At 45.4% G+C, this 20486-nt stretch overlaps 1 protein-coding gene across 2 annotated transcripts in view; it reads right to left on the bottom strand.

Annotated features, from left to right (window-relative positions):
* Window positions 1-20486, bottom strand: part of FOXK2 (forkhead box K2) — a 71067-nt gene that overhangs the window by 8247 nt on the left and 42334 nt on the right. For both annotated transcript variants that reach the window (XM_027081129.1, XM_027081130.1), the window contains exons 3-8: window positions 17668-17815; window positions 13969-14115; window positions 8692-8885; window positions 7697-7872; window positions 6262-6558; window positions 5831-6040 (exon numbers count right to left, since the gene is read on the bottom strand). In XM_027081129.1, the coding sequence (XP_026936930.1) occupies window positions 5831-6040; window positions 6262-6558; window positions 7697-7872; window positions 8692-8885; window positions 13969-14115; window positions 17668-17815 (1172 nt within the window). The remainder of the gene's footprint in view (window positions 1-5830; window positions 6041-6261; window positions 6559-7696; window positions 7873-8691; window positions 8886-13968; window positions 14116-17667; window positions 17816-20486) is intronic.

Raw genomic sequence — 20486 nt, 5'->3', positions numbered from 1 at the left:
GAAGAATTTTAACCAAGACTTAAACACTGCAAGACTTATATACTGAAAACTATAAAACACTGAAGAAATCAAAGACCTAAATAAATGGAAAGACATTCCATGCTCAAGGATTAGAGAATTAATATCATTAAGATGGCAATACTACCCAAAGTAATCTACAGATTCAATGCAATCCCTATCAAAATCCCATTTTTTCCCCCAGAAATGGAAAAGCTGATCTTAAAATTCACATGGAATTGTAAGGTATCCAGAATAGTCAGAACATTCTTGAAAAAGGATGGTGGACTCACACCTCCGGATTTCAAAACTTCCTACACAGCTACAGTAGTCAAAACAGTGTGGTGTTGGCATAAGGGTAGACACGAAAATCAGTGAAATAGAACTGAGAGAAATAAATGCATACATCTGAGGTCAACAGTTTCAACAGTGGAGCCAAGACCATTCAATGGGGAAAGAACAGTCTCTTCAACAGGTGGTGCTGGGACAACTGGATCTCCACATGCAAAACAATGAAGCCGGGCCCTCACATTATATACAAAAATTAACTCAAAATGCATCAAGGACCTAAACATAAGAGCTAAACTATAAAACTCTTAGTAGAAGAAAACACAGGAGTCTAAGTGTAAGTCTTCATAACCTCAGATCTGGCAATGAATTCTTACATATGACACCAAAAGCATAAGAAACAAAAGGGAAAATAAACTTGACTTCATCAAAATTAAAAACTTTTGTGCATTAAAGACACTATCAAGAAAGTGAAAAGACAAACCCACTGAATGGAAGAAAATATCTGCAAATCATATACAGGTATCCCCCCACGCCCCCCTTTGCAAAAGTTCCCTTTATGCCACTTCACTTTTATGAAAGACCTACGTTAGTACCCATTTTTGATAATGGAAAGAAATCTGAAGAGGATTTTCACTTTTATGGAGAAAGGCAAAAAGCAAAAATAGCGTTTACCATGTGTTTTGCAGCGAGCCATTGGAGAGGCAGCAGCAGCCCGAGCAGTGAGTGACATCGCCAAGTTCCTCCCCAGGAACCATACTCCATCTCAGCATCAAGCCGCCAGAGCTCTGAACTGTGTCTCTGAGTGTCTGTGCTCTACCTTGACTCATTTTGTGCATCTGTTAGGTTTCACAGGAACCCTCTACTTTGGATAGCGGGGGAAACCTGTATCTGATTAGCACCTAGTATCCAGAATATATAAAGAGCTCCTATAACTCGACAACAAACAACCCAATTTAGAAAAAAAGTCTAAGGATTTAGACATTTCTTCAAAGACGCTATACAAATAACCAACAAGCACATGAAAAGATGCTCAACACCATTAGTCATGGGGAAAATGCAAATCAAAACCACAATTAAGAGTAAGATGGCCATGATCAAAATAAAGGAGAAAATACCAAGTGAGGATGTGGACAAATAAGAACCTTTGCACATCATTGAGGATGGAATGGAAAATTGTTGTGGCTGCTGAGGAAAAGTTTGGTGGCTACTCAATAAATTAACAGAGAATTACCATATAACCCAGTAATTTCACTCCTAGGTATACACCCAAAAGAAATGAAAACAAGGACTCAAACCGATACCTGTATATGAATGTCATAGCAGCAATATTCCCAATAGCCAGAAGGTGGAAACAACCAAAATGCCCATCAACTGATGAATGAATAAACAAAATGGAAACAGTCAGCTAAGGAATGATGTACACATGCTACAACATGGATGAACCTCAAAACATTGTGCTAAGAGGCCAGCTAAGAAGAGCCACAATTCATACGATTCCATCCACAGGAAATATCCAGTACAGGTAAATCCACAGAGATGTAAAGTACATTAGTGGTTACCAGGGAAGTGGGGAATGGGGAGTAACTGCTTAATGAGTGTGAGATTTCCTTTTGGGGTGATGAAAATGCTTTTCAACTAGTTAGAGGTGATGGCTTCAAAATACTGTGAATGTACTTAATGCCACTGAACCACATACTTTAAAATTGTAAACTTGATATTATGTGTATTTTATTGAATACCACAATTTAAAAAAAAATACAGATGATTTGAACCCTAAGGAGACACTGGGTATAAAAGAATTATTGTTGGGACTTCCCTGGTGGCACAGTGGTTAAGAATCCGCCTGCCAATGCAGGGGACATGGGTTCGAGCCCAGGTCCGGGAAGATCCCACGTCGCGGAGCAACTAAGCCCGTGCGCCACAACTACTGAAACTGCACTCTAGAGCCCGCGAGCCACAACTGCTAAGCCCGCGTGCCACAACTACTGCAGCCCGTGTGCCTAGAGCCTGTGCTCTGCAACAAAGAGTAGCCCCCGCTCCCACAACTAGAGAAAGCCCGTGCACAGCAACGAAGACCCAACGCAGCCAAAAACTAAAAGAATTATTGTTTATTTTTAAAACTATAACAATGGTATTGTGCTTATATACTAAAAGAGAGTCCTTCTTTAGAGACGCATGCCAAAACAGGGAATGACATGTCTGGATCTGGGTGGGAGCAGATGGGACGGGTGAGGAATATGGAACAAGGCTGGCTGTGAATTAATTTTCAGAAAGTTTGTAATTTTCCGTAATAAAAATTTAAAATACCAAAGCTTCTGATTTTCAAAATTCATTAGTACTAGGCACTGCTTCCCTTTCTTGAGAGTGACTTTCAAGGGTAAGGGAGGTCACAGCTGGGTCATACAGCATCCACATCACACCCAACAGCAGTTTTCAAAAAAACCACCATCAGAGCCTCTACTTGCCCATGGAATCTTTCTAAAAGCTGATCTGCCACCTCCTCCCTCCTCCCCTTTCTCAACAGCCTCTCTCTCACCCACTCAACTGGGCTGCTTTTGGGGATGCAAATGTCAAGATGGAGCATGAAACAAAGGAAGAGTGGAACACTGGCACTGTGGACCTGACTTACTACTGACTAGACATCAAATCCTCTTCTAGACCAAGTGATTTCTAAGTGAAAGGTTGAGACTAAATTCAAGGAGAACCAATAAAATTTCCCACTAACAGATAACTCCCACTAAAAGATGACTAAAACTGGAAGGAGTTTTAGCATTTCTTCTACCCTTCCTTCTTCTGAGTGGGAACAAGGTTTCTCAGGGCTGACCCAGCACTTTGCCTACTGTTCCCAGCAGTGATTGTCAATATAATACAATAATTGTGTGGTTTTCTTTAAAGCCCAGATATATTGAAAAATGCATCTTTAATACTACCTACCTACCTACCTACCTATCTACCTATCTAGCTGTGCCATGCGGCTTGCAGGATCTTAGTTCCCTGACCAGGGATTGAACCTGGGTCCATGGTAGTGAAAGCGTGCAGAGTCCTAACCACTGGACCACCAGGGAATTCCCAAATACAATTTTTAAAGAATTATAAGTTTGGTTTTGATCAATTCTATAGTTATAACAATTGATAAGTGAATCCTTATAGTCACAGACAATTAAATCTTTAATATTTCTCCATTTTATTATTGCAAAGAAAATATGTACTCAGTAAATGACATTTAAGCATAAAGTATGTGGCACTAGCACAAAATCTGTGGGGGACATGGGATTGAGCCACGAGGATTGGCGAGCCTGCTTGTCTGTGTGCTGATATGTGGGTGAGAAGGGGCATCAAATCAGAGCAGTATTCAGAGCCAGGAGCACGTTTAAAAGAATAATGTAAGTTTTATTTTAAAACATCAGTATTGGGAATTCCCTGGTGGTCCAGTGGTTAGGACTCCGCACTTTCATTGCTGAGGGCTCAGGTTCAATCCTGGTTGGGGAACTAAGATCCTGCAAGCTGTGCAGCACAGCCAAAAATAAAAATTTAAAAAAATATTTTAAAATAAAACATCAGTATTTTCAATAGTGGAAAATTTAATTCCTTGCTTATTAAATTTATAAAGAAAAATTTTAGACACCAATTTAAATATGTGAAAGGGATACACAGTTTCTCAAACTCCTTAGATAGGTGGCCATAAAAGGGCCCTGACCTGCACAGCAGTTCTCAGAAGGTCTGGAACATGTGAGAAATGTACATTCTAGGGTCCCAGGCCAGACCTGCTCAGTTGGGGACTGTGGGAGGGAGCCCTTGAGTGATTCTAAGGCACATGGTATCTGGGAATCAACAGCCTACACCATGGCTTAAGACAGGGAAGAACGGCTCTGACCAGAAATAGACTGTCCACCTCTTGACACCACCTGCTCACAGCCACACACAGGGCCACCAGGTTTGCCACATCTGGACCACCTGTGACAACCAAGTAATTCATGAAGAAAAGAAGAATGAGGCCTGAAAAACTCTTAGTTACTTAGGAGACACCGGGCTTGAGGAAGAAAGCATTTTAAATGGGCAACTGGTTGCAAACTTCTCAGTTTATCCACAAGTGGCATGTTACCTATTACTTAAAAACAAAAAACTCTCAGTGGTTAGTCTTCCCTAGAAAAGGTTGCAGATATTATTCGTCCATTAAATTTGGGGAGGAGCAAGGGGGAAGCAGAATCACATGAGGTGTCTGTCCCAGGTCTCTGTCCCTTAATAGCTCAGTAAGGAAGGATTCAGAGGTCAACACTATTAAGCCTTCTGTTCCCCACCCGCTTTCCAAGAAACTTTCTCTGGGCACAGAGAGCTACTTCGAGCCAGTAGCTTCTGATTCTACTGCTTGGAGTCCTGTAGTTGAATCACGACAGCCCACGTGTGTGGACAGCAAGCACACTCCACATGCCTGGGTGAAGCCTCACTGCAAAGACGTCTGAACACCAGTTCCAAGGAGCCCAAACTCCTGAGCTGACTTAACAGCCAGCTGGACTCCTACCCTTCACACTGCTCCACAGGACTGGGTGGAAGAAGGTTCTCTGTCCTCTGGTTTAAAAGCCAAGCTCCCTTAGGCTCGTCCATGTCAGAACATCCGTGGGAGCTATGTGCACGGGGCTCCAGAGGGCTTTCAGAGCAAAGAGAACAGGAGACCAGCATTCTCCCCTTCCACCATCAGATACTCTCAAGCATACCCGTGCCCCAGGGGAGGGCACCGCCATTGGACAGATCAGCTGTGACAGCCCCCAGGTTGCTTCTAGGCCACACCCAGATGTCTACAAAAGGTGGGAGTATTTTCATCTCTCTAGATAAGCAAGTTCCCTACATACAAACCTTCAAGTTGCAAACTTTCAAGATGCAAATGTGCATTCCATCTACATCAGGCGTGGGTGAAACTGCAGCTTGCCCTCCGTCTCCTATTGCTGTTGATCCTTCAGCTCTACCATCTCCCACCTCCTCTCCCTTCTCCAGTCAGTAACGTTTCTTGCCTGTTCACTCCATGCCAGCCCCTGTATGCCAGCTGTTGTACTGTACTACTGTACTTTTCAAGGTACTGTGCTGTAAGATTAAAAATGTTTTATTTTTTGGTGTTTGCTTGTTTTTTATGTATTATATGTACGAAAAGTTATTATAAACCTATTAACAGTACAGTACTATACAGCCAATTGTGTTAGTTGGGTACCTAGGCTAACTTTGTTGGACTTACGAGCAAAATGGACTTAAGAACGCGCTCTTGGAATGGAACTTGTTCATATGTAGGGGACTTACTATATTTAGAAATGCTTCTCTCTTCAGATGGCTCCTCCAATGGGAATCACATGGGAGCCAATTCCCACAGCCAATTCCCTGGTACCCTATAGCACTATTCAGTTTCCTATAGTTTACAAATGCAAACATTTCTTCAGACAAAAAAATTAAAATTGTAACAGAATGAAAACCTTGAACACCACGCTCCATAAAAGGACAGCAGAGGACCTTTGCTCAAGTTGTTAGCACCCAGTAACCCATGGAGGACACTGCTTACCATTATTCACCTGGCCGTGGACGGCGGCGGGGATTGGCACCACGTGAGTCCCGTTTTGTGTTACAGTTTTTATTGGAAGCTGGTGCTGACCTAGAGGTGCCTGCTGCACTATGGTGACCGTCTGGACAGGGGTGGTCTGTGACGTCTGAATGATCCGGCCAGCGGCACCTAGTGTGGCATGGCTAATCGCAGGAATAGGTTCTACTTTCACTAAATTCAAAGAAAAGGAAAAGAGAAAAAATGACACCAACTAATATTACTGGGTAGCTTACAGAAATCTCACTAGTTTGAAGTACAACAAACCAGGCGGCGAGCAGCCCTGCTCCAGCACAACATTACATAACATGTTAGCAAGGGGGTCAGGATGAATGAGGCTGGCGGGTTTCTAAGAGCTTGAAAAGCTGCCCGAAGTGACTGCTTCCGCTGCTCACCTTTTACTTCTCTGTGGTCTCCATTCTCTTGTGGCTCTGCCTTAGGGGGGGCCAGCACGGCCGCCTGAGTGACCACGGCCTGTCCTGCGACGGTGTACGTATTTGCCGGGGCCAGTCCGGCCACGCTGGTGACAGACACCGCTGGGATCTGGTGGACGACATGAACCGTCTGCACGACGGGCTGCTGGGAGGTCGAGGTGGTCACAGGGGCGGCGACAGTGTAGGTAACAGGCTTGATCGTCGGTGGCAGTGGTCGCTGCACGGCGATTAAGACGGGCTGACTAGACAGAGGTGAGCCTACCGAGGACGGGAGTGGAGGTGAGGCTCATACATCCCAAACCAACTAACTACGACCCCTCACTAGCAACATGCAGACTGATTTAAGAAAACAGGACATGGCCCCTTTCTCCTGGTAATAATAAAGTCATTCATGATGAAAGAAATGACATATTTAATGGGGATATTTAATGTATATCTAACTGTTAAAAGGGTAATCTCTGCTTTGTTCACATTTCTTTTCTTTTTTTTTTGGCTGCACCATGCGGTACGCAGTACTCCCTGACCAGGGATCGAACCCGGGCCCCCTGCAGTGGAAGCACGGAGTCTTAACCACTGGACCACCAGGGAAGTGCCTGTTCAGATTTCTTACAACACCTCTTCCCACAGTTCTCTCATCATGAAAAAGAAAACCTCAACACAGGATATGGGAAGAAGCTGCCCAATGAAGCCTGAAGGAGGGGGCCATGTTCCCCAAGATCAAAGTCTCCATCTTATGATAGGTGCAGAGGAGCAGGAAGTGTGGAGACAGAGCTGGCAGCCAGCACCTCTGCCAGTCTCTGTTCTTTCTGATTTGGGCGTTTAGGCTCCAGCAACAGGAATGGGGGCTGGCAGGGGGTGTTGCCAGCACGGCCAGGAATTCCAATATACCAAAATGCACATTTTGCCAACCAACTAGGAACCATAACAGAATTACTCTGGACACATTTTCACACTATTTTTTTTTTTAAATTCCCCAGGGCACATATTTTTATTCTACATTGCGACTTTTATAAGTACACTGAGAAATGCTCACCTATTCATTAAATAGACATTTTTTTTGCTGCTAATGTCTACTTTGTCTAATTTATGCTATTTCTTTACGAGGGGAATCTTTCTCATAGATTTTTGAATGATGAAGCAACTAAGAAACGGGTTAATTCTAAAATTTTTCAGGCACCTACACACAGAGTCATAAAAGTTGACTGATTTTTTTTTTTAACACAGTGCAATTAATTTTTCAGAGCCTATAAAATAACATTCAGGTACTATGCAGAAAGTATCAGGCACAAGGTGCAAAGGATCCAAGGCCTCTTGCTATTTCTTCTCTGATGAGACTGGCTCACATGCTCATCTGACCCACCCCTCTCCCACCACACTTGCCCTCTGCACATCTCACCTGGTGCACTCTGGGCAAACCGTGCCTCCTGGATGACAGCGAGTTTGGGCTGTGAGGCACCAGGCTCGGGCTCCAGAGGGGCTGGTGAACCTTCCCTCGACAGGCTCTCAGGGGTCTGGGCGCCACTGGAGTGAGCAGACAGTACTCCAGCATGATTGGGGGAGGCTGGGGCACTTCTGTATGACCAAAAAGAAGACAGTGGATTTTTACAGGTAAAGCACTCATAAAGCTGCCTTGTTTTAATAGGCGTATTTTGCAAAAACAAAGGTGTCATTTGTCTTCTGCCAACCAACTACAGTTCCTTAAGTCTTACTTTAGGTGTGATGCCTGTGACCTGAGATGGACACTTAGCGAGGCTGGCATGGCTGTGACAGAGCCACTGTATGCAGGGCGCCGCTGCTCCACACCCAGCACAGGCCGCACAGCATGGGGCGGGACTGGTTGCTTCCCTAAGCAGCTCCCATCCACAGCCAGGCAGCAGGAGCCAGCAGCATGCGAGCGGGCTGGGGCTCAAGACTTAACATTACAGTCATTTCTTTTTTTTGTTTGAAAACAGAAATCTACTAATGGAGCTAAAAATATGGATTTTAAAATCAGGCAATTAACACTGTATAAACCAATCGTGAGTTTAAGCAGCTAAGATGTAGCTTTAAAGAGCTTTTCACATCCAAGAAAAAGGAAAAAACATGATTCATCAACGTGGCATCGTGATATTGCCGACTCATCATATTGACAATATGCATTCAGCGAAGCAACAGTATTACATAGGAATGAAATTTAAGTAAAACTTTATCATCTGAATTGTTTCAGACCACTAGAAACAAAAATACATGGGTGGCATCCAACATTTTTTTTTTTTTCCAAATCCCCAACCCAACATTTAATCATAATGCATTTGGTAATTCCTTCATTTTCAAAAGGAAAATTTACCAATACGTCAAAGGTAAATTTACTGACCATTAAATGAGGTCTTTTTGTTTGTCTTTTTTCCTTACCTAGAGGAGAGCGGTCCCAGAGGGGTTCTAAAGCAAGGCACGCCCCTAGGCCGTCTTTTCCTAAAAGCCTGCTCTATTAATTTGCTTTCAGAGGCAGGGTCTATCCTCCAGAATGAGCCTTTGCCTGGTTCTTCCTGGGAACGTGGTACTTTGATGAAATAACGATTCAGAGAGAGATTGTGGCGAATTGAATTCTATGAAACATAAAAAAATACGTAGAATTCATATATTTCTTTGCTGAGAAATAAAAATGTGCCCCAGTTTTAGTGCCCTGCAAAGGTCCTGCAGCTCTGTGCTGGAAGGAACCGGCCCTCCCCAAAGTGAAGGAGGAGCTGCGGGGGTGACTACTCAGAGGCTGCGACGTGGCTTCTACAGAGGAAAAGACACAAGGACACAGGGCACTGTGAACAGCATGGCAGGATGGGCACCAGGAGGCAAGGAAGGGAACTGGGGAATGGGGAAGGGGTGAGAAATCTACACCACACAGAAAGAGGCTATTTCCAACAGGAAAAACGTCAACTTCCACCTTTTTACCAGGTAGGAAATCAAGGGCTATCACTGTGACCTCTCCCTGTTTGGAGAAGGACAGCGCTGAGATCCACTATTCCTTTAAAATACTTTTTTGAGCACAAAATTAGCTTATAGAAACTGTCACAGCCTTTAAAATGACTTAATCCAGCATAAAGTATTTGGCAAACCAGCAAAGGAGAAAAAATGAGCCAAAGTTTAGAAATATTATTGACACCATCTGCCCGTAAAAGAACTATATACTTTGATTCTCAAAATAATATTGTGAGGCACATTGAGAAAATTTTTCTCAATTCCTAAGTCCATTCTTCTTTCTATTACAAAAAGCTCAGCTCACAGTTTACACGTGATTTGAGGACAGCTCCCTGATGCACCGAAATCTGAGACCTACGAAAGGTCAGGAAAAGCTGGATGGAAGTCCTGCATTCAGATCCTTTCGGCATTTACATTAATGCTTAAATTTAAAATTAATAAAGTTTCAACCCAAACTAAAATTCTGGCTATCCAAAAATCATTTCTAAGTTCTCTAACTAACTTTCTAATAGAACTGCTAGTCACGACCTGAAATTCTGAATTCCCAGAGGTGGCTCAGAAATCAAAACATGTCAAACACTACTTTACAGCCAATCTAAGGGACTATTCAAGAACCAGACCAGTCACAGGCCATGACGAACCACCAGTGCCCGTGGATGTCAGGCACCTCATTGGCAACATGAAGCGACAGGCTAAGCTATGTCTGTGATTTGTGAGACTGTTTAGAAGCAGATGTAGTATATTAGATTTAGAATATATGCATAACCACAGATACTTGCTATGACGTTTTATCATAGGGTTTGGCTGATAACCAACCAACACCTACCAATCCCTCCAGAAAATCGAATCTGTTATTGGTGCCCCCATCAAGCCAGAGCAGGCAATCCTTCCCCATCTGCATTCAGACCTTTCGGGTGTGGAGTAGAAGGCAGATTCTAAGAAAAAACACTGAGAAAAGCCAGCCCAGATATGACACTGGAGGACACTCTCACTGTGAACTGTGGGTGAGGGTCCTGAGTTCCTGACTGCACCGTGGGAGGCCGGCACCCAGATGGGAGCTCAGAAGTGACCACTAAGCCACAGTGCTAGGTGACACGTGACAAGGGAGGTGCCGAGCCTCAAGTGAAGGCTGGAACTGCACTGACTCAGGTGAAGTAGGTTCACATGCATGTTGTTAGGAGGAGAAAGGGAGGTCAGCACAGTGGGACTCTGGAGGCAGGAAGTGCTACTTCAGGGGACTGGGCACTAGGATTTCTACCCACTGACAAAGGTCAGGACCAGGATCAGCAATACAGCTGCTCCGTTAACCCTCACACCACGGACAAACTGTACAGTTAAGTCCTTAGGTCAGGGAGTTGCTATTTTCTGTTCTGAAAATGTAACAGAACCCAGTCTGCACCATCAAAAGAGAGTCTAACTTCCTCTGCGCTCTGACAACAATCTCACAGACAAATGAGCCCAATTACTGGTCACCTGTGATTCTCCAGCCAACAAGACTCTAGAAAACATGAAGAGGTAATAAGAGATATTTAATGTATACACAGATAGAATAAATAATTGTATTTCTAAGGTAATTAAGGCCTTTGTAATTTGATCAAACCAAGCTATATACATTTAAACCACCCTGATTCAATTCCAGTGACTCAAATTATTTTAAAGTATTCAGAGAGAAGGCAGGTTATTATTTAAAACTAAATACGAAGAAAAGGATCTGCAATACTGTGCACATTCTCTTTCCCCCAAATTCTCCCCAGTAGGGGCTGCTTCCCAGAACCCAGCTGACAAAGGGGAAAGGCGCAGAGCTGATCACTCGTGCCTGCTCTGTGCTGTCCTCCCTGAGCGCCTCCAGCCTTCCTGCCCATAACCTACACTTCTCATGGGCAGTTTGTGTCTGTTAGTCCCACTCAGCACTGAGCATTTGCCAGTGTGTATTCAGCATAGTAGGACTTGTAAAGAAATTTAAGGCAAGGACCTTCCAGAGGAGAGTCCAGTGTGCAGGGTGTGGGTGAGCACAAGTCACTCCCTCTACTTTCAGAAACCAGCTCTGGTCCTTTCAGAGGCCAAGAGCTCCAGAATTCTCAAACTTTTCAGTCACAACAAATACCTCAATTCTGAGCAGGGTAAAATTATAAGTCATAACAAAGTAAAACATTTTGGCATAAGTATGCAACCAAAAGAGATGCCATCTTTCCAGCTAGTGTTACTCAGACCACCTTGCTTTTATACTCAGATTTGCTCCGGATTAATCAAAAAGCTTTTGGCATGGGTAGACTGCAAAATACCAAAAGTCAGTCTGAAAGGAGCCATGGATTTCCATTAAGTGCTCAGAATCGGCATGGTGGGAAGTGTCCACAGGCGTCATCTTAGGAACTGAGGCAGAGCAAGGGGCTCAATCACCGGGACCTGAGCTCCGAGAAGCATGGCACTGCCATCTCCCCTGCCCCACTGGGGAGGGCAGGATGCAGTCTGCAAATCCACACTTGAAAAATGGGCTGTTTTGGTTGACAGTTATTTGTGGGTTTTTTCTCAAAAGAAAAAGGATATGGGTCTTTTATGAAACCAGGTTGCAAAATAGAAGGCTTTTTGTTTTCAGCCAGGAGAGAGGGACTAGGAATGAGCCTTCCGTGTAGAGTCTGTAAGTGCAGTCCCTGAGGATGGGCAGCTCAGAGAGTCCCGTGACAGAAAAGGACACATGCGGGCATGCTGGGGAGAGCAAGGACTGCTGAGGACAGGAATTTGAGTGCATATCCATGAATTAAAGGAGGGCTGGAGCAAGAGAGCCCTTTCTCGCTAAAATAGCTGGAGCAGGAGGTGTGAAATGTCCCAGGAACAGCCTTACACAGGCAAGAGGCGCAGCCACCCTTACGAACCTTTATCTGGACAGAAAAGAAGATGTTTCAATAAAAACAAGCGTTAATGACAGTTCAGTAAAGAGGGTGTTTATAACTCTCAGTTCTAAGTGGGCTGTGAAGTCACTTCAGGAGCCAGCAGCAATCAGAGTACTCAGGGGTCACCTCTGCAGGCCTCGCCTCTCTGTGATCACGGCCCCTCCTGACTCACTCCCCAGGACCCCGAGGCCAGGAGGAGGTCGCCCTTCAGCCTTCAGCCTTCTTTAGCAAGAAAACCCTGTGATGCACGGAATCAGTTCTCTCGTAAATGGATGCTACAAAGCACAGGGAAATACGACCAGAAGGGAAACACACCACTGAAAGTCTGGCCAGGCTTTTCAGAAACACTCACTCCCATTACAACCCAGCTCACTGGCATTTCAAATCATCAGAATTCTACACACAGCTCCTGGACAGGACTGTGTGACAGATCTCACCTGCCTGTGCCCAGGGAGCTGTGTGACATAGACATGGATATAGACTGTCGTCTGCTTCCACTTCTTTTGTTTTTCATTTTCTTTGAAGCACAAGCTCACTGTTACAGATTAAAATACGGTAAGTACTGCTGGGACCTAATTGTACATCATCTTAAGAGAACTGCCAGGTAGCTGGATACGGAAGGGTTCTCCCGAGCCACTGTTTCCCTCACGGCCAACTGAGAAATGCCACCTTGCTGTGAACAGGAAGGCGGGCCGGGCACAGATGCTCCAGGCCAGGAGGACAGGCTAGGTCTCATTTTGTACCTTTAGTCTTTACACGACTAAAGACCCCTTACAGAGGAAACAGTCAGGATTTGGCTGGAACACTTTTTTATTACAACATGTTTATACATCTGCAGGTAGAAGAAAAAAGGTTTTACCTTCCGTTAAACAGAGTGGCTTACCCCCTACCCCGCCCACGTCACCTGATTATGGTTATGGTTCAACAGATGCATTTTTCAAAGGATCGTTTACGCATTAAGCCTCCAAGGAATTCTGTAGCCACTCCTGGTTACTTAATAAATTCAGAATATGTAAATGTATGTTTCTTCTCTCTTTTGTGATGCTTTTACTATTCCATACTTCAAACTTACCCTTTCCCATACTGTCTGAATTAGTGAGGTCCTGCTAAACACCTGGTAAATGGCCACACATAACACAGACACGCAGAACAAGGGAAAACATACACAATGTAGAGGTTTAAAAATTAAACTAAATTAAAAAGCCAAACAATGGAAATACTATGCACCAATTTCAAAGTGTCCTCTGAGGAGGCCTGGATTCACAGACAGCCTAGGAATAGGCTGGAAGTCCAGGTAGACAACTGAAACAGGGCAGCGCTGTGTTCATCTGCTCTGTACACTGGCCAACTGGAGGAGGTATCTTTTGAAGAAAGGGTTCCTCAGTAAAACAGTTTGAAAACCATCTCTGTGCAAACTTCAAAAAGCTACATATGTCAGCAGACGTATAGCTAAGGAAGACAGAAGAGTGCCAAGGTAAATGGATGGGCAGGATTTTTAACTCTCCCTCACTGTAGACACATGAACTGCACTGGTCCAAGAGAAACATCTCAAACGATCCACACCTTTCCCATCCATGGAGACCATAACAGTAAGAAACAGTGCTGAGATTTCTTCTAGAACCACTATTCCTCCCACTCTGCGCTAAGGAGGTCAGAGAGAGCATGGCAACAGCAGGCCTCTTCCTTTCTCGGCACAAGAGGCCCTCACTCATCTCATTCTACCTGTGCCCCAGCTACATACATAGCAGCTCAATTCTCTTCTCATTTGCCAACCAGCATCTACAAGACATGTAACAGAAACATTTAATAACAACTGAAATGGATTTACCTGCCAGCCCTTGTCCGCAGTCCTGTAGTAGGGATAGTTTTTCGTGATGTGCGTATAAATTCCATTTAGGGTGAGTTGTTTATCAGGAGCCATCGTAATTGCTTGTACGATTAATTGTGCATAGGAATAAGGTGGCTTTGAATCATCCTGTGTTTAAGTTAAAAAAAAAAAAGTACTGAAATTATCAAAATTTTTACTAAATTTACTAAAATTCAAGATTCTTGACATTTTTGAGCATTCCTATGATAATGCTTGGTTTTCCTTCCTATAAAAGTAATCTAATATGATGGGGGAACTCCCTGGCAGTCCAGTGGTTAAGACACTGCACTCTCACTGCTGAAGGCCCAGGTTTGATCTGTGGTCAGGGAACTAAAATCCCATAAGCCACGTGGCAGGGGGAAGAAAAAAAAGTAATATAATATGATGGGAAAGCATTTGGAAAATTGGGAGGAAGCAAATGGATGCATGTACAGCAGCATAAAAAAGAACATTAAAACCACATAAGGAAAAAGTCCAAATGGCAGAAACGGAAAGAATAAGAAAATGAGAAAAGCTGCCTCCCCTCAGCAGGGTCCACAGCATGCACACTAAACCACGCCAGAGGCCCATCACGTGGCTCTAGCAGCCGAGTGAAGAGCTGGGCCAGGACAGTGGTGGCAAAGGGTGGAGTGAGCCACCCTCTCTCAGGCCCCTGTGGGGGTCCTCATACACACAAGGAGATGGGGCAAGAATGCTGAACACCCCAGCGCCAGAGTGAGGACCACTCAGAAACAAGTGTCCATCAAGAGGCTCCTCCTGTAAGAAAACCCCACTCAGAGGAGAGCACCAGAAGCCAGACGCAGGGTTCCCACACCGGGGTCCAAGGCACTTGGGCAGGCATCGTTCAGGTGTGCAGGGCTGCCATGCACACCACAGGATGTTGGTATTCCTGGTCCCAGCACACTCAAAGCCACCAGTGGCTCTTTGCCATTGTGACAACTCAGAACCCCATACACATGCACAAAGTCACTGGGGAGACGGTGCACCTCTGCTGTGAACTGGGAAATACACATATCAACGGAGAAACCACAAAACGTAACGCTATGTAAACAGTAAGCTGCAAAAGAATGCATTCAAGATGATACTCCTTATATGAGGTTTAGAAATGAACAATTTAGATATTGTTTAGAGATAAATACAAATAGGCAGACAAGCAGAGGACTGTAGGATGGGTGAGGAAGGAGAGTGAAGTGCCAAAGAACGGAATGCAGGCTTCACCTTCACTAAAGGCTAACTTTAGTCCTGACAGCTGGCCGTGGGCATGTGCTCTGCACTGGAAGACTGAGCCATCTGTTATCCCAGCACCCCACTTTCATTTACATTTTTTATTTTTTAAAATATTTATGTATTTGGCTGCACCAGGCCTTAATTGTGGCATGTGGGTGTGGCCCGTGGGATCTTCGTTGTGACGTGCGGGATCTTTAGCTGCGTCACGCAGGATTTTTATTAGTTGCGGCATGTGGGATCTCTTTTAAGTTCATGTGGGATCTAGTCCCCTGACCAGGGATCGAAGCCGGGCCCCCTGAATTGGGAGTCTTAGCCACAGGATCACCAGGGAAGTCTGTTAGCACCCCATCCATCCATTCATTCACTCATTCATTCATTTATTTATTTATGGCTCCATTGGGTCTTTGCTGCTGTGCACGGGCTCTCTCTAGTTGCAGCGAGTGGGGGTTACTCTTCGTTGCAGTGCACGGGCCTCTCATTGCGGTGGCTTCCTTTTGCTGTGGAGCACGGGCTCTAGGCGCGCGGGCTTCAGTAGTTCTGGCACTCGGGCTCAGCAGTTGTGGTTTGCGGGCTCTAGAGGGCAGGCTCAGTAGTTGTGGCACATGGGCTTAGTTGCTCCGCGGCATGTGGGATCTTCCCGGACCAGGGCTCAAACCCGTGTCCCCTGCACTAGCAGGCTGATTCTTAACCACTGAGCCACCAGGGAAGTCCGCAGCACCCACTTTTAAATAGCTGATATTTCCTGAGCACTTGGGCCAGGCTCTGCCCTGTCTGTCCCCTGAGTGAGCTCACGCTGAGTTACAGGAAAGGGACAGTGGAATGGCTGAGCTGGAGTCCACACCAGGTGAGAGTACAAAGCCTTCCTCACTGTGCCTATGCTGCTGTGTTTCCTTGTTATCTTTCTTCTATACATTTCAATTTTTTTAAAAAGCTTTTTTATATTGAAAAACATAACACAGACAGGAAAGCCCATAATACATCCATATCAGGTAAAAACAAATTTTTGTAAAGTGAACAACAGTACAACCAACACTAGGTCAAGAGAGAACACAGCCCCCGTCTCAGTAGCTTCCTCATCCCCTGCTGCCTCCCAGAGAGGCCACCACTACTCCTGACATTTTATACTAATCATAACCTCACTGTGACTTAAGTTTTACCATCTAAGAATGCATCTTGAAACAGTTTAGTTTTGCCTGGTTTTAAACAGGCAAATGGACTATGGACAAAAATGGAATCCAACAGAGGGTGCCCCTCTGTGTCTGCCCCTGCCCAGCACCCTGTGCAAGAGGCTCCTGGCTGCTGTGGAGAGACAGTGCACGGCCACAGCTTATCCATTCCCATGGCTATGACGTGTCCTATGACACGAATATACCACATTTTATAAATACATAAAGTAATACTATGCCTGGTTTTATTTTTTCACGTAGCATTACATCAAGAGCACGTCCATATCAGTAACTATGCCACATAATATCCCCTTACTTAATCATTCTTCCCTCAGTTAGGGGCATTTAGGTTGCTTTCAATTTTCTGTTTTATATGAACTTTTGTTTTGAGATTTTTGTCCATTTCCCCTAAATGAAGTCCTAGAAGGGGTATTACTGGGTCAAAGAATAGAAATAGGCAGGGTCCTATTGTGGGCCATCAATAATTACCATCCAGGGACTTCCCTGGTGGTCCAGAGGTTAAGAATCCGCCTTCCAATGCAGGGCATGTGGGTTTGATCCCTGGTCAGGGAACTAAGATCCCACATGCTGCAGAGCAACTAAGCCTGTGTGCTGCAACTACTGAGCCAAAGCACCACAACTACTGAGCCCAGGCATGCCGCAACTATTGAGCCTGCACGCTCTGCAGCCTGTGCTCCACAACTAGAGAGAAGCCTGCGCACCGCAACGAACAGCCTGCGTGCCACAATGAAAGATCCTGCATGCCACAACGAAGACCCCACATGCCACAATCAAGACCCGATGCAGCCAAATAAATTAAATAAATAAAATTTAAAAAAAAATAATAATAATTACCATCCAAAAGGGGGACTGATGTGTCCTCTCTAAAGTGTGTTTGTGTGCATATGTGTTCACATGTACATTCAGACATGTGTGTGTGCAACCTTCACCATCTGGGACAGGAGGACTAAATCCCAAGAGTGGTCTCCTAGGACACCAGGCAGTGACCTTGTGAGGACCAAGGGTTCAAGCTCTCAGCACCTGGGCCCATAGCTGCCACCAAGGAGGGCCCAGTGCTGAATGACCAAAAGAATGCATCTCTAGTGCCCAGCACTGAGAACATGCTCAGCAATGACCCAACATCCGTGCAGACGTGCACTTCTCAAAAGGCCCTGGGGGGGTGTTCCTTGACATGCAGGCAATGCAGTGAGGACAGCTGGCTCCCCAACAGGCCCTGGGTTCTGTTTCGAGGCTATAAAACATTTACCTTTGGGCTGTCTCCACCTGAAGCTTCCTTCTCATTTTCTGGCTGTGAGTTGTCGGCCATTAAATTGAGGTCAGATGGTATCACACGGCCCATTTTGTACCCTGAAGACCCTGCTCCCCGGGGGCTGGATGGACAGGAATTCGCAGCACTGTGGGCGAGAAAAGGTTGCTCCTATTAGTCTATGGTAAAACGTACATCACACTGTGTTTCAATAACTGACTCTTATTTCAAGGAAAACAAATTTTAAAAGTAAGAGAACTTCAGCATTTTCCATGGAAAAATGGACTCATTAACTCTGTGAAATTTAAGATCACCCTAAGAAATCAGGTATTTGCTTCCACATGTATCATCTTAGGAACTTACCAAGGACACAGAACCATGCATGATGGCTCCAGGGCTCAGCCTGGTAGAGGGACACAGACCACTGCTCTGCTCGCCCCCTCCCACCAGGGAGCTGAGGACAGGCTGCAACAAAGGACATGGCTTCCAGCTACACTGGAAAGGTCAGGGGGAGTCTGAAGAGAGGGGGACAGCAGCGAGGCTGAAGACAGGACGCACAAAGAGGGGAGGAGGCCGTGGATACAGACACGCAGGCTGTGACGGGCTCACAGGGAACACCCAGAAATCAGAAACAGGAACCTGTTTTCAAACATGCACTTTTTTTTTTCACAAGGTAGGGCTTGGCCATGATGCTGAGAATGTTCTGATTCTTGATCTCTGCTGATTAAGAGCCACATTCACTTGTGATAATTCACCAAGTTATGTATTTAACTTACTCTCCCTTTTCTGTACAGTATTATACTTTACAAAAGAGAACAAGCTACTGAAATGGAAGGATGCCAAGATAAGACTGTTTTAAAAATCCAGTAAGTTATAGGACAGTATGTATGGTTAGATCTCATTTATGTTTTGGATAAAAAAAAGTCAAGTATTGCAAATGTATAGAAAATTTCTGGAAAAAATACCTAAGAAACAGTAGTTACCTCCAAAAAACTGAACTGGAAAGGAGGGGCCCAGGAGGTGGAACAACACACTATTACCTGGCACCCCCTGAACACTACTGGGCTCTCTACCATGAACATGCACCGTCAGTATATGCACTCACCCACGAAACAAGTGTTTACCGCATGCCAGGAACAACTCTTAAAGCACTGGGGAGAGAGGAACAAGACAGATGGCAGGACCACACTCTTGGAACTCCTGCTTAATGATTTAAAACTAGCTAACATAAATGAAGGGCCAATGTGGTGAGTGGCCCCACTGGCTGGGTGGTGGTGGGCTCCACCACCGTGAGCTGTCTCAACAGGGGGGGTGCTCTGCTGCTCAGTGCTGGCGGTGGGATATGTAGAGGGGATGAGCAAGGAAAACAGCATGAAGATGGGGTAGGGGGTGAGGAGAGACTGCATCAGCTCCTGACCCAATCCCTAAAGTTTCCAACCACCTCCAGTTCCCTGAGCGCCCACAGAACTTCTGTCTCCACATGGCCAGGCAGTGTGTCAGTGATCTGACCCTAAGGCTGCTGCTTCCACTGTGGGCCGTTGTCCCACGTGGGCAAACACGGGCTTTCTCCTCTTCCTCTGTGAATTCTGTGCACTTTTCACACGGTGCTGAATAAAAATCGGGCCACCGGCTGCTGTCTTCTGCCTACCCACTGCCACACTTACCTGGTGCACAGGTAAGTGCACCTGGTCCATCTAGTCACATACAGACAAATTCAACCAAGTGGGAGAGACAGAGGCAGTATCCTCAGCAGAGCAGCCATGGCAGGGGGCAGAGAAGGGGCCCGGGAGCAGCTGCACTCACATAACACCAAGCAAGGGTACAGCCAGAGTCTACCCGACACTCCTTCCACGCCTTTCCAGAAGGATACCTTTCTGTCCATGCTGGTTTTTAAGATAAGAAACAGAAGTGTCCGACTAAAAGCTACAACCCAGAGCTGCCCGTGTTCCCTCTGTGCCCTCCTTGCTCTGCTACATGTAGGGGTCAGTCCCAGTGGACGAGGCAAGGCCTTCTCTGCCTGCCAGCCATGCCCTGTGGACACACCTGGACAGTAGGAGCTTGGCTCTCAAGAGAAGTAAATGTGTTCCTTTTGCACCTAAGTCTAACATTACTCACATGGAAGAAGATGCCTGAATACATACTTCACTCTTCTAAGACCCAACAGAACACAGGAGGACCGACCATCTGACCCTAGGACAGGGTCACGCCTGCTGGTCCCAGGCAATTCCTGACCTGACCCTCAGCTACTGCCCCCTGAAAGCGCGGGTTATGCAGTGGAGAGCACGCCTTGAAGGCACCATCCTCCACTTCCTGAGGCTCCCAGTCTCTCTTAGGACATCAGGACAAACAAGTTTGTCACCTCACTGTGGTCAAACTCAGTAATCCAAAGTGTAAGTCATCAGAATTTGCATGAAATTGTAGGAAACCAAAAAACTCAAAATGCAACTGAAAACCCACCTCACATTTTAGACCAATAAGACAAATCATCTATCCTTTAAACTTACACTCAAATAAAAGAATCCCAAGTGAAAACAAGGAACATTTGTGAACTGTGTTTCATATGCAGGAAACTAAGAGCAAACAGTGCTCAGAAACTAAACAATATTTTAAGTGCCCTCAACATCTCCCTCTCCATGTATGTCAGCCCCAGGGAAGGGAGAAGACATTGCTGTGCGCTGCTGCCCACTACTGTGACGTACGATGGCTTCTGAATGTCCCACACAAGAGGCAAGGACTGAAATTTGGACAGGGTCATGTCCACCTTGGCACATGCACACCCTGACCCCACGGTGACCCCGTCTACCATGGAAGCTGCTGTG

This window comes from Aethalodelphis obliquidens, unplaced genomic scaffold (assembly GCF_003676395.1).
Source record: "Aethalodelphis obliquidens isolate GAN/ISIS:26980383/991018 unplaced genomic scaffold, ASM367639v1 scaffold44, whole genome shotgun sequence".
NCBI lineage: Eukaryota > Metazoa > Chordata > Mammalia > Artiodactyla > Delphinidae > Aethalodelphis > Aethalodelphis obliquidens.
This window is presented reverse-complemented; position numbering and strand designations above follow the sequence as displayed.